The sequence below is a fragment of the Xenopus tropicalis genome, chromosome 8, assembly GCF_000004195.4.
Source record: "Xenopus tropicalis strain Nigerian chromosome 8, UCB_Xtro_10.0, whole genome shotgun sequence".
Lineage (NCBI taxonomy): Eukaryota > Metazoa > Chordata > Amphibia > Anura > Pipidae > Xenopus > Xenopus tropicalis.
The window spans coordinates 71904574-71918624 of NC_030684.2; the positions used below are offsets into that span (position 1 = coordinate 71904574).

The window sequence follows — 14051 nt, forward strand, 5'->3', positions numbered from 1 at the left end:
AGATTCAGAAGAGGTTGGCTTTATACCCCGCAGAGAGGGCCTAGTTAACACCAACAGACTGATGAATTTATTACACTGGGTAAAAAAAAAAGAATTCTCAAGCTATTATCCACAGATGCTGAAAAGGCCTTTGACTGTGTTACTAGTCTTATATGTTTGCATGCTTACGTCATATTGACCTAGGCCCTAAGGCAATTTCATGATACAAACAAAAAAACACTGCTTGCATATGCGCTAACTGATTATTATCAAAGTACATGGACAAAATGGCACACAACAAGGGTGTCCTTTATCCCCCAATTGTTGTTATAGCACGCAAACACCTTTTATGCCATATCCACTTACATCCCAAAATTCAATGAATAACTGTGCCAACCGCCACCATAAGACTGCAGCATATGCAGATGACCTACTTTTTTTTATCCTCCATTCCCTCTTATCCATCCTAGTCCTTAACCAATTGCGCTCCTTTAGTAACTTCAAAATTAACTTTTCCAAATCAACTGCTCTCAACATATCATTAACCCCTCAAACTATACAAGCACTACCTCAAAACTTTCCCTATAAGTGGTTTCCCCACTTATAATCTAACATTTCTTGGGTGAAGATCACAAAAAAATCACAAAAATTGGGCCACTGACAACCTGAAAGCCAACCTTTTAATAAAAATTTAAAAAAGACCACTGGCTGGATAAACCAATATCCTGGTTTGACTGCATGAATGTAATTAAAATTAATGTGATACCTCGCATACTAAAAAGTAGCTGCTGCTAGTAGCTCTGTGTGTCTTCACCCTTAGATGTATTTCACCCTTAGATGTATTGTCAATTGGTCCCATCACGTTGATTCTAAATTATGGGTTGCAATAGAGCAACAAGCAACTTATGGTTATTTATTACATCTACCATGGTTTGACACAAGATACATACAAATTAGATTCATCTACCTCCCCCTCTCCATTCATACTCTCTCAGGCTGCTAAAAATGCCTCTTATGACATATGTTTACTAAATTTCCATCTCCCCCTCCTGCCGCTAATTAACAACCCAACATTCACTCCAAGACTACAGCCAAGTTATAATTCTCACTGGGCAATCAAAGACAACCTACAACTAATCCACATTATTAATAAAGAAATTTTTATTGATACATACAAATTTCAGTCAGTCAAACCTTTTTCTTTGATAGCCTAGGGGGAACCTCCATTTTAGGCCGGGCGTTAACTACTTTTGAAACTTTTGATCAGACCTCCCTACCTTGAGTCACGGTCTAAAGACCTGGGTATGCAGCCTGGAGAGGAGAAGGTTGGCATTGTCTGATGACGAAAATTTGTATATTTTTGTAGATGTTGTATATGTTGTAGATGTTGTATAATTCAAGAAACAAATTACATAATAGTGCCAGGTGGTACTACACCCCCTCTAAACTGAAAGTTATCAACAAGCAAACCAGCTACAGGTGCAAGAGATATGATAGAGACAAGGGCTCCATATATTCTGGACATGCCCAATTTTCAAAACTTTTTTGGGAAGCGGTTAGCCTAGCAATACACCATATGCTAAATTCCAAAATACCTGATGACCCAGCATATGTTTTGTTATTTCATAAAGATAAACCACTCTCCTCCTTTACATTAACGACTGAACCCAATCTATTAAACTCAGCAAAAACAACCCCACAAAAGTGGAAATAAACTACAGTCCTAGCATTAAATGACCGTCTGAGAAACATAGAAGAAATACATATATTTGAAGAATTTTCCCTTTCACAAGAACAATATACAACATATAGCGCAATATGGTTTCCCATATTATATTCCCCCTTTCTACATTCTTGTGAACTAAACACCATTGAATCATATTATAAATGCATACTATTGATCTTTGCACTGTTAGCTTTGTGATATCACATTTCTATTACTTGTAAAAAAAATTAAAAATAATCAGTAAAAACTATAATTTAAAAAAATTGATCTCCTTTGAGCCTAAAAATAAAATAAACCTCCCACCATTTTAAAATGTTTGTATAATAAAGATTATTATGTACTTCCATTGCACTGCATTTTTCAGTCATTACTGCTTACCCTTCTGAAATTATTAAGTAGGCTGATAAGGAAGCTCCTACTTCTCTAACTGCATAATTATGGTTTCTGAACACCATCATTGAACCTTGATTGCTACATTATCATGTGAACTTCAGCTTTAAAAAGTGTTGTGCGTTTGTCATCATCATTATGAAAGTGCCATGATTACAATCACTAAAACTACACTGTGCATTGTTGTCAAACCTTCACCATCAATATTTAGAGATTAACTTTATCATCATCAGCAGCAGCAGTAGCAGCAGCAGGTGAACCCTTTAATCCATGCCATTTTCATCATCACAGTTGATAACAAGATGCTCTGCCTCAACATGGCAATACTTAAAAAATTCACGTTACAAAATACATTCCTAAAAATGCTCTCAAGCAATGCTTATGCTGGCTACCATGTCTATCGTAAATATTAAACATACTTATATTTATACACTTCATTTAGCTACTGGAACATACTACTACATACTACTGGATACTACTGGAAGATACTGGAACATACTGTAAGCTGTTTATGTACAGTAGATAGTAATAAAGTAACTGTATGCTACTGCACATATCACTACAGTTTGGAAGATCTTACATTAACACAGCCCTCTGTATCATTTAGAATTAGGTGAATTGTGCTAGATGCATCCTGCAAGTGACCATACGTCCTTACACATGCTTTAATGTATGTAGTTACCGCATTACTTTATATATGTATACCGGATACTGGTACAGTACCACAATAACTGCATTCTTTTCAGGCTACAAAACATATAACATGATCATCTTCATTTTCTATGGATAAACATATCATTTAAAATGCATAAAGTTAGATAGATAGATAGATAGATAGATGATAGATAAATAGATAGATAGATAGATAGATAGATAGATATGAATAAAAGTTGTAGGAATGTTTTTACTTTAGTTCACAGAAAATTATTATAGTATTTTCTATTTTCTTATTTAGAACTAAATGTAGTTACATACTGCTCACAATATACTGATGAATGATAGATTTTAAAAGCAATAATTGTATGTTATATTTATTTAGTGCTACCTATGTACCCAACGCTGTACAGCATAAAAATACATTAAAAGAACAGCACAGGTCACTCTAATAACGAGACATCTATGTAGCACAGAATAAAACTGTAGTGTAGCCATACAACAAAAGGTAACCCCAACCCTGATCCATTTGATAATTCAAGCCTTGCGCCACTTTTTGCCTGAATGGGGTGGGTGTTTCCTAGGGGTTATAAACTATATACCCCTTCTTTTTATCCCCAAACTTCCATGCCCCCAGTGACTGCCACTTTTCCACCAAAACCCCTGCATGTAAAATTGCATACAAACTCCTATTTATTACACTTTGTTTTACTTCAAGTTATTCCACAGCCACTCCTTTCAATAATACATGCAGTATGGCAGCTCATACACTAGTTGTTTAATTTGTCTGTTATTTTTAAATAACTTACACATTTACACAGCACGTAATAGAGATAATACTTCATTCACACCAGTCCCTGCCCCAGCAAAGTTTGCAATCTAATTCACATTCAATAGGGACAATTTTGACCTGCCAGTATATTGTGGGAGGAAATTTGAATAACCCGAAGGAAACTCACACAATATAGGGACCTGCAAATTTATTTCAGATAGTGTCCATTGTCTCTAACCACTGAGCCTCAGTTTTATCCTGTAAATTAATACAGGGATCCTTATTCATTATCCAGAAATCTCTGAATTATGGGAAGGCCATCTCTCCATTTTAATCAAATTATTTACATTTTTTAAATTGATTTCCTTTTTCTATGTTATAATAAATCATTACTTTCTACTTGATCCCAACTAAGATATAATTAATCCTTATTGGTGGCAAAACAATCCTATTGGGATTATTTAGTATGTATTTTTTTAGTAGACAAAGGATGGTGATCAAAATTACAGAAAGACCCATTATATGGAAAGCCCCAGGTCCTGAGCATTCTGGATTACAGGTATGCATTCTGGATTACAGGCCCCATACCTGCCAGATATCGCTGAGGTAGGCCTGTCAGAGGGCCCCATGCATGGGCAGACAAGCTGCCGAATTGGCATATAGCCAGCTTTAGGCCCTAATATAAATGGCTATCATTATAATCTAAAATAATCTGCATAAAAGAAGGTGATATCTAGGGATTTTTACCACTGCTTGGATCAACTTGGATCTTCCTTGCACTAAAACACAAATAATGTATGTCGTAACTACATGTTAACAAATGATTAGTATACCTTCATAAAGTGTATGTGTTTCTTTAGTAAATTCTACAGGTCAGGAGCATATTAGACGCACACAAGCTAGATGGTGACACCCAGTGGACATCAGAGGCAATATCAGGAGTGTATAAAACTTGCCAACTCTCTCTATCCATTATTAGTGTTGAATTATAATAGATAACAGCTAATATGAGATAATCATACATTTATCATGATTAAGGGATAGCTGAATAATATTAAATATACAAATAAATTAGCTTTTTATGTATTAATTTACAAAATTCCGATCCACTCAGAGTATAAAATTACTCTGACAGCCATTTAATCAAACATGAAAAGAACATAATAAAATTCATAGGGCTCATTTACAAAATGTGGGCACAATTGCTAGCTACAAATAGCTCTTGTACCTACTTATGCTCATCTATCATGCCCCAATTTTCTGGTTACACCAGGTGAAAGGCACAGCATGCAAGGGCACAAGGAAATTCTGTATTTAATATCTGCCCTTATATAATGTTGCATGAAGAGCATCATATGTGTGTGGTACCTATAGGCACTAAACATTGTCTCACTTAGAGCTTGTACGATAGATAGGCATGAAAGTGTAGGGGCAAAAGCATTTACATTGGCACTCCTTTAATAAATATAAAATTCTCCAAAGCTATGAAGTAATGAATGGAAGAGATTTGGCCACAGCATTTCTTCTTATGCTACTGTATGAACACACACTTTTGACATACTACATACTACATTTACAACACTAAATATTAATTTTGCACAACCATTCGTTTCTACCCCAGTGTCACTCAGTATCAGCTGCCCAGTACTTATATCAGTAGGATTACACAATAAATTGAAAGGGGGGAACAGGGTGGAACAGACTGTCACTTGCTGCAGCTGAAGAGACTTGCAACGGCTTAATAGCTGCTAGTAACATTAAATATCAATGGCTGCAGCATGATTATAAAGAAGAAGCATGCAATCGCAAGAACAAAAAAGATTCAGAAGTACAGAGAGGGGGATATATTGCTAAGCAGTGTAAATGTAAAATTACAAAAAAAGAGTAGAGGGGTACAAAATGACACAACAGAATTTTAATAACCATGTAGAGATTACAGAATAACATTGAGAGCATCAGAAGAATAGACAATAGTCTCTAACCTCTCTTTAGTAGTAAAAAATAAAAAAATACAAAATAGCACACTGACCACAGATTGTTCTCTATGATTTTAGTGGTTAAATGTGAGGAAAAATTGCATGGGCACATGGTGCTCAAATCCTATTTTACTTTTCGACTACTAAAATAAGCAACACTAGAACTACTATTGTACAACCTACAATAACACAGTGTATGCTTTTATAACCTCTTCTCCGATTGCTAAATATGTAATACAGAAATATCTTTATAAACGTGTTTGCATGTAAATACATCATATATATATATATATATATATATATATATATATATATATATATAAATGTGAGTATTTATGTTGTAAATACATATATAAACACACACACACACAAACATGAGTATGCATTTATTAAATGGCATTTGTGTTCCTGAAAAAATTATATAATCAGGTGTATGATGTATATGTATCTCTGTATCTATTTTTATTGTTTGTATTTGGTATTCTAACTACAGTATGAATTACTGTACAATATCAGTATATATTAATCATCAATATTTAAGAAACAGACATAAACACACACACATATAAATGCATATTTTAAGAAAGAATTAGATATAATAGTTGTGTAGGTGTTTATTGCCTGCCTATGTAGAGTGAAAAAGGGCATAGGGAGGAAAAAAAATTGGAAAGAGGCAGGGATGACAGAATAAGAGAGGGGGTGGGGGACAATTTGTAAGTTAGAAAAAGCAGGAGAAATAGGTAGGGTAGAAACAGTAAGAAAGAGAGAGAGAGCCAAATGAACAAAATTGGAGAGAGGAGGAGGTATAAGTAGAAAAGGTAAAAGAGGGTAAGCTTGAAATAAGAGCAAGCAAACACCTAAAGAAGGAGGAAGGAGGGTGGATGGGAGAAGCTGAGAGAGAGAGAGAGAGATAAAGAGAGGGAGAGAGACAACGAATTATAAAAGGGGAGGAAGAAAAGGGGGAATGCAAGATTTGGGTGAAATACAATAGTGAAGGTGAGTGGGATTCAGATCAAGACATCTATATTTGATAGATAGACAGCACGGAATTTTGAGACATACTAGGAGTTACAAAGACAGCAGGATATAAGGAGACATACAGGGGCGTCTCACCCTTGTCACCCTGAGAGAGCGCTCATTCTGCATTGTAAGAGACCGTCGTGTGATAAAAACTTCAACCTTATTCTGAAAACCCCTAAATATAGGAATTAAAGCAGCGACAGTTACCTAGCAACCAGCAGCGCTGACACACAACCAACCACACACAGACACACAATGACACACACACTTACTGCCATGTATGGGCCTAATGCTTCCTGCAGCATACACACATACAGTTCATGAAAGAATGACACGAAAACAGTACATGATACAATGACACAAGTGCGTGCTATAGAGAGAAAAGTACAATCACACACAGTGCAATAAAGATTAATAAACACATTCAGAGATGTGAATCCTACAGTGGCTGCTTAAACCTTTAGCATTTAGTCAAAAACACTGCATTGCACATTAACATACAGTAAATAGTATATGCCATACTGACACTCATACTACAATAATGCAGAGAAAATAATGTACAACATGAAGCATACTGTAGGAAATCACACCAAATAATGTATAATATAATGAGGGGCACATTATGCTTGGAACAATCTTGCATAGAATAGGGGACACAGTAAGGTGCTGTGCATTACACTGCCCATAATGTATAAACATGATAACTGACATATGACATAAGTACGAAGCATGCCTACACAATGCGCAGTGTACATATAGCACTAGTAACTATTATTATTATTGTTATATTCACAGTATGTTACCTTAGTGCAGTGAGCCCATTATTATTTGCTCAAACAGCAAGCATGGTAAATATAGAGAGAGAAGTGCTCAGATACTCTTCCATCATGGCATTTAATAATCATAAGTATCAAGGCCAGAAGTTAAAACTGCCCTTACATGCACCAACCCCTTCCTTAGTTTGTAAAATTAACTGCCCCAGTGCTAGAAATGTGTGCAGTGTATTGCTTAGCTCTATCCCTGGTAAAATTAGGGTGAGAAAATCAGTAAACAAACAGGTTTTTTTAGGGCGCTGCTTCAGTTGGTAGGATCTACATTATCACAAAACGCTTTGGGACAGGTGCTGTGAACATACCGAGCTTTCTTTAAGGTTCCTTTACATCAGTGATCTCCAACTAGTGGCTCGCGAGAAAAATGTTGCTTTCAGTGGCCTTAAAGCAAGAGTTTATCTTTGAATTTTCTAGTTACCAAATAACCAATCACAGCCCTTACTGGGCACCCCAGGAACTTTTCTCATGCTTGCATTGCTCCCCAATTTTTTTATATTTATTTGTTGCTCACGGGTCATAAAGGTTGGGGACCCCTGTTTTACATCAACACTGTCTGGGGTCTGGATGTTAAGTTATCCAAACCCAATTCTGCCTATCAACTGAGATGGAAGGTTAATTAAAATATCAATCAATACCTGGGTAACACACATACATAAAATACATTGTCCCAAACTGGGGGTCCCTGTACAGGATTAATAAATTCTAATTAACCTTTGCTTGTAAGACTTTTAGTAAGGTCCTTGAAATAAAATATAAATACAATGTCAAATGGTTACTTAAAGGAACTTAAGTATAACATTAGGTCCTCTTCACAGTTTGTCATTTGACATAATCTGCAGTAGATACGGGTGACCAAGAACACAGGGCCTGTATTCCAACCAACATAAAATGTACTCGAGGTATTCATAGAATGTGTTTGATCTCTTGACTCACTTGATTGTCAGCAAGAGAAGATAATAAGGAGAATCGAATGCAGAAAAACACTTGGCAGATAGCAGGTTCAGGAGAGAGATATGAAACATACCTGTATTGTGCATGTTAATGGGCAAATGTAGAAAATCTGTAACTGGATTAACAGCTCTGAAAATAAAAAAAGAATACAGTTTGGTCCCAGCTTGCAGATATATTATCCTTTGACAAATATTCCTTGTAATTAACTATGCAGACACAATCTTCTAAGGATATCAGTAACCCTTCAACAAAATGTAATTGAAACCATAAACAGGAAATGAGGGGTGCAGTCCATACAATTCTGAACTTCCCTCAAGAGCTTGGGTCCCCAGATGTTGGCAGACCACAAAAACATAGCTTATAGACAAAATGTCTGGCAACAATCAAAAATGAAAACCCCATATGTATTAAAAGGCACTAAGTTTGCCCAGTAGCAGTAACCAATAGCATCCATTAGGAGTTTTAAACAGGTGACCAGTAAATTCTACCTGCTGATTGGTTGCTATGGGTTACTGCTCCTGGGCAAACTTGGTGCCTTTTATTAAATAACCCCTTAAATGGTCAAAGAGGTGTGAGACACAAAAAAAAAGTATTTTTGAAACTAAGATGATCTAGGGCACCCCAAGATCACAGGAATAGAGATGGAGAAGTCTCTGACTTTATGAAAAAACTTACTAGAGGTAAGGATACTCTGTATGTCCATATTTGTCACCAAACCTATGAAAGAGTTTTCACAATGATAGAACCACTGATAGGTGGAATCACAGTAGAAACTGTGGTCTGAAGTTTGACAGAAATTACCTTGTTCCTCTGGGTTCAAAAACAGTATAAGAAGGTCACCTTTACGTTAAAGAAGAACTGAAGGGCAACAACGAATTAGGCTATTTTATACACCTTATAGTTTGGGCTTCTGTAGCAACCCAAGGCTTCCACAGCACTTTAGTAGTTAAGATTTGTTCCCCCAAAGATGATCAGTAACTAACCATCCCCTTTACGCTTATTCACAACACATACTTTGGACAAGCTGCCTTGGAGACCAACTCGCAATAAATCAATCAAACCATCTCTGAATAAATTTGTACTTTTTTTGTAAAACCCTGTTTTTGCAAGAGCTATTTTTTGCTTTTATATAAATATTATATGATTCTGGCTGTTTCCAGCCTGCAGCTAAAATGCTCTATGGTTGTCGGGGGCACTGTGGGGTAATGCAATTACAATTATATTACACTGCAAATGGGGAAATATGCTCAGATCAAATTTTATTTTTAGGATAACAGAAAAAATATATGGTTCTGACCTTGACTGGTTGTTGCTTAAATGAGAAGTGGTCGAAAAATAGCTGTATTGGCAGAAAAATTGATGATACTGGCATTCAAGGCTATGCAATAGGGAGCTAGTCCCTCGTGTTTATTGTGTCAACAGTAACAAACATAACGTTTCAGGGGCATGCCCCTTGATCAGGTGTTGCCCCAAAAAGTTGTGTTTGTTACTATTTACACAATAAACATAAGGGACTAGCTCTCTATTGCATAGCCTTAAGTGCCCGTGTCTCTCATTTTTACAGCTGGGGGAGTGCCATCTCCACAGAAGTCTGTGCACCAGGCTTATATATCTATGCAAAGGCCTGGGTGTGCCCGTGTATTTTGTTATGGAAATTAGCTGTAACCTAAGCAAATTTTTGCATGCCACGTCAAAATGTGCCCTCACATTAAAAATCTCTTAACATCATTCCTTAGCTTAGAGATCATAACAGAATGTATACAAGGTGGACAAGGGGCATTTTAAGCTATGTTTGCAGCAGAGTGTGATTCTATTTTTGCACTGCATGGCAGTGGACAATTTGCCTGAGCTTATCTTTCTCAAGGCCAATATTTTATGTCTTCTTTGTTAATGGAGAACTAAGAAGTACAGACTAGTGATGTGCAGACTGGCTCAAAACCCATGGGCCAAAATGCCATGATTTATTTATATACTCACACATTCCCTACCCTGTGTCATCTGGTGAAGACAGAGAACGGACGGTCAAACGCAGGTGTATAAATTATGATGGTGCAGTGGGACACTAGTATAGGCCCACTGAAAAATACATGGTTAGTCATTTATTAACAGTGGGCAAATTTGGCATTAATTTGGTAATAACTTGTAGCAACCTATCAGATGTTTGTTTTCTCCTTTTATTTACAACTAGCTAATTGCTATGTGTTACTGCCCAGGTGCACTATAAATGAGCCTTACAGAGTTGTGCTGCATGCCAAATACATTTAAGAGAAAATACCCCTTACTGCTGTGTGCTCATTCCAAAAAAAGCCTTGAAATCCTGCACCTCTTAGCTGGTTCTGTTCCAGTCATAGATGCCCCTAAAATACAAGTCAATGCTTCAGCAGTACAAATTTATAACAGAGGCAGAAATAAGGGTGTTCAATTTAACGTATTAAACTTATAGTTAAGGAGGTAGTAATCTCCTGAAACACTCTACTCGATGATACTTCCAAAAAATGCTTAAAGGGATACTGTCGTGATTTTTATGGTGCACTTTTTATTACTAAATTACACTGTTTACTGATCGTCTGCTGGGAGGGGGGTGCTATTACTCCAACTTGCAGCTCAGCAGTAAAGTGTGACTGAAGTATATCAGAGCACATGGCTGTGGCACTTGGGAAATGAAGAATATGGCTAACCCCATGTGAAATTTCAAAATATATAAAATCTGTTTGTGTTTTTGAAAAAACTGATTTCAATGCAGGATTCTGCTGAAGAAACTATATTAACTGATGCATTTTGGAAAAAAAACATGTTTTCCCTGTGACAGTATTCCTTTAAAGAGAATATCCTGATCTTTGCTTAATATTGTATACTATATAATATAAGTGTGATGTTTCATCAAGATGCAAACAAAATACTGGTCCGATTAGTTGCCTAATAATAAATGGACTAATAAAACCTGCTTTTAGGTATTGGCAAAGGGCAGCATTTTGTTGCCCATGCAAAATTGATTTTGTGCAGGTGACAAAATGGCAGAAAAAAATCTTAGACAATTGTATTTGCTGTATTTTTGTCAAGCCCTCTCCCAGAGGTTTTCTCCCTTATGTCTAACTTACAAAGGTATTTCCAAGACTGGCCACCCCTTTTAAATACAGAGACTTTGCACTGCAGTTAAAAGAGGTTTAATTTGGAAGTAGAAATGATCCCATGGTGTGGTCAGGTAAGTGTAAGTGTAAGAAATGTTTTTTCAATTCTGTGATGAAGCCCTATTTTTCATCTTCCTTCAAGTCATCTTACAGAAATGTATCTATAAGTGTAACAACCCCCACACACATACAACTACACATAAAACATCTGCCAAGGAATAAAACATTTTTCCTTAGTAAATTCAAGCATATAGTCTAATCAGTAGCTTATTCTGAAAGTTCCAATAAGACCATGAATTATGGGTTAATACTGAATCCAATCATGTTTAGCCATTTGCTTTAGCCCAAACACAGGAGCATAATAAACAAGCTCATAACTAACATCTTACACATTTAGGACTTAATCTTTCACAAATATAGATAAAACAAGACTCATATCCTACACTAATTGTTAACAGTTATCTACTATAAAGCTACATCAATTGGTTTTTAAATTAAAATATATAAATTAAGATAAAGCCAATACTGTGACTGTGTTGGTGTGCAATATAGTGATGTGCCACATGACATAATTTCACTTGGCAAGAAAACGCTGAGGATCTGGGTTCAATGCCTGAATATAGGACTGGGTGCGTTCTAAATTACTTTCCCGATCTGATTCTGCTATCCTGATTGCTACCAGCCCTAACCTGTGCCTAAGATTGATACTTTAATTATTCCTTCTAAAACCATGTTTTGGACTATTTATGTGCCTGAACTTGAGTTTCCTCCTTAGTCCTGACTACAACCTTGGCAAGAGCCAATATTCTGAGGACAGCAATGAGCCACTTCAAAACAAAAACAACTACAGGAAATCAACATACACACATATATTGCTACAGAACAGCCCGGAGCCTAGAGAACGATGACAGTTGTCGATTGTCTGGAAGCAACATTATTAAATGTAGGCAAATATCCCTAAACATTTGAAATCATATATAACAGAATGTGCATGCAACATAGAGGAGATCAGGAGAATTAAAAGGTAGCTGGCTATTCTAGAAAAGTGACCACCTTACTCATAACCTCAACCCTCCACTTTTATTACTGGTCTCAAAACATATTCCTCTTCTGGTTCTCTTCCCTCTTGCAACCCTACTTTTTAATTGACAAGCCTAGTTGTACAAAAAACCCAAACACAAATATCCTCACAAAAATTACATACACCCCATACCAACAGACTCACACAACAAATGGATAAAAGATATCCTCAGCAGGGAAGTATTTGGTTCCACCCTAGGAACCAGACCTAATTATACCCCCCAGGACAGAGGAAGTGACGTCAGTAACATCCCCGAGACCCCTCACCCCCCCCCCAGCTCTGCCACCAGATATGTTGGGGAGTGTTCTTGTTTCTTTTCCTACTTATGTTATATAATTAAAAAAACAACTAAACTGGAAATACATATTGATAAGCTACAGCATAAAAGACAAAAAAAAAATTACTGAAATTCTACATAAACTGGCGTGTAAAATAATGAAAAACTTTTAAGATTATTTATAAATATGTAAATAGTAAACAAATGATGCAAGAAGTGGTGGAACGCTTAGCATCAGAGAGAGAGAGGTCAATTGGTCAATGATAGCAGGATTCTGTACTGATTTTTCATCTGTTTACACAAATGGAAAACCAGCTAATGAAGGTTTCCCTTTTAATAGACCCAATTCTAATGATATAAATATTGATGGATGGTTGACTCAGTAAGAAGTTCAAAAGAGACTAAAAAATGTGAAAGTAATCAAAGGTTCAGAGCCAGATGGTATTCATCCCAGGGTTCTAAACAAGCTTACCTCTGTAACTGGCAAACCTCTTTACTTAAAGTGATACTGGCACCTGAAAAGTGCTCTTCAAAATATTAATGTTCATTAAAAGTTACCTACAGGTCATGTTGATCGTTTTTTGCTAATAGGTCTGCTGCTGTAAGTAATTGTTATTTGAATTTGAATATTATATTTTTGAATATTTGTCAACCTGACTGTCCCTTCTCAGCCTGTTAGCTATAGCTTCTGATGATAACAAACTCCTGCTGCACAAATATGGCAGCCCCCTCATAGAGGAACATGAGGAATCAGATAGGTAATTTAAAAGCATTGGACAAATACTTTTATGGTACAATTAAAAACAGCATGCAAAGTCAATGTTATGAATGATGTAAAAAAGCTTTAAATTCTGGTGTCATTATTTCTTTAATATTCCAAGATTCTTTGAGGTCTGGCATGGTGAAGAGAGTGGTTATTTGAGAATGTGGTGCCACTGTTCAAAAAGTTCTCATCCTGAAAACTATAGGCCTGTTAGTTTGACATCAGTTGGTAGGAAAGCTTTTAACCCTTTAAGTGCCAAGGGACGTAGATTCTACGTCCCAGGTACCAAGGGACCAAAGTGCCATGGGACGTAGAATCTACGTCCAATGGCACTGTCGGGTTTACAAGCGCTGCGCTCGCTTTTAAAGCAGCGCAGCGCTTGTAAACCCCTCAGATCCCCCTAGGCAACGAGCAATGAAGACATACTTACCGATCCGGGTCCCCCAGCCGCACCGATCGCGTCGCCAGCCAATGACAGCAGTGGACACGCGTTGATGACGTGTC

General features: G+C 36.6%; 1 protein-coding gene across 13 annotated transcripts in view; it reads right to left on the reverse strand.

Moving 5' to 3' along the window:
* Positions 1 to 14051, reverse strand: part of syngap1 (synaptic Ras GTPase activating protein 1) — a 149598-nt gene that overhangs the window by 99232 nt on the left and 36315 nt on the right. Inside the window, exon 2 of one of the 13 annotated variants that reach the window (XM_031892374.1) lies at positions 8372 to 8427. The exons of 11 other annotated variants lie outside the window; for them this stretch is intronic. In XM_031892374.1, the coding sequence (XP_031748234.1) occupies positions 8372 to 8384 (13 nt within the window). In that variant the 5' untranslated portion in view covers positions 8385 to 8427. Of the gene's footprint in view, positions 1 to 6610; positions 6671 to 8371; positions 8428 to 14051 lie in introns of those variants that run through there. One more of the 13 variants, XM_031892375.1, reaches the window with a different exon arrangement.